The following is a 406-nucleotide window of genomic DNA, read 5'->3' on the forward strand; positions in this document are numbered from 1 at the left end:
AGGCTCTCGGCACCACCGCGCACTGAAGCGTAGGAGAGGAATTGAGGAAAGTCCCTCTGGGATCGCGGGGGAAAGCAGGACAGCAGGGAGTGCCCCTGGGGCGGGCAGGGCGCGGGACCAGCACGGCTGGTGGGCACAGGGTGGTGTGTGGGGTTGTGGGGCTGGCCCAGGGCAGGAGGTCATCTCCTCCCGAGGCCGGTGCTGGAGGTCTCCGGGAAAGGTTGAGCCCCAATGTGAATCACCCTGGAGCAAACTGCTGACGGGGTCTCACCCTCCTCTTGTCCTTTCCAGACCAGCGTTCCTTCCAGACCCCAACGACGGCAGCCTGTACATCCTGGGTGGAAAGAACAAAGAAGGCTTGATGGTCAGTGGGGCTGCGGGGCTGGGCGCCACCCCCCACCCGCAC

At 65.3% G+C, this 406-nt stretch overlaps 1 protein-coding gene across 1 annotated transcript in view; it reads left to right on the forward strand.

Annotated features, from left to right (window-relative positions):
- Positions 1-406, forward strand: part of LOC104498615 (serine/threonine-protein kinase/endoribonuclease IRE1-like) — a gene marked incomplete at both ends in the record, with an annotated part of 7,224 nt that overhangs the window by 431 nt on the left and 6,387 nt on the right. Inside the window, one exon of the mRNA XM_010142016.1 lies at positions 292-364. Coding sequence (XP_010140318.1) covers positions 292-364 — 73 coding nt within the window. The remainder of the gene's footprint in view (positions 1-291; positions 365-406) is intronic.

Source organism: Buceros rhinoceros, unplaced genomic scaffold (assembly GCF_000710305.1).
Source record: "Buceros rhinoceros silvestris isolate BGI_N320 unplaced genomic scaffold, ASM71030v1 scaffold21418, whole genome shotgun sequence".
Taxonomy (NCBI): Eukaryota; Metazoa; Chordata; class Aves; order Bucerotiformes; family Bucerotidae; genus Buceros; species Buceros rhinoceros.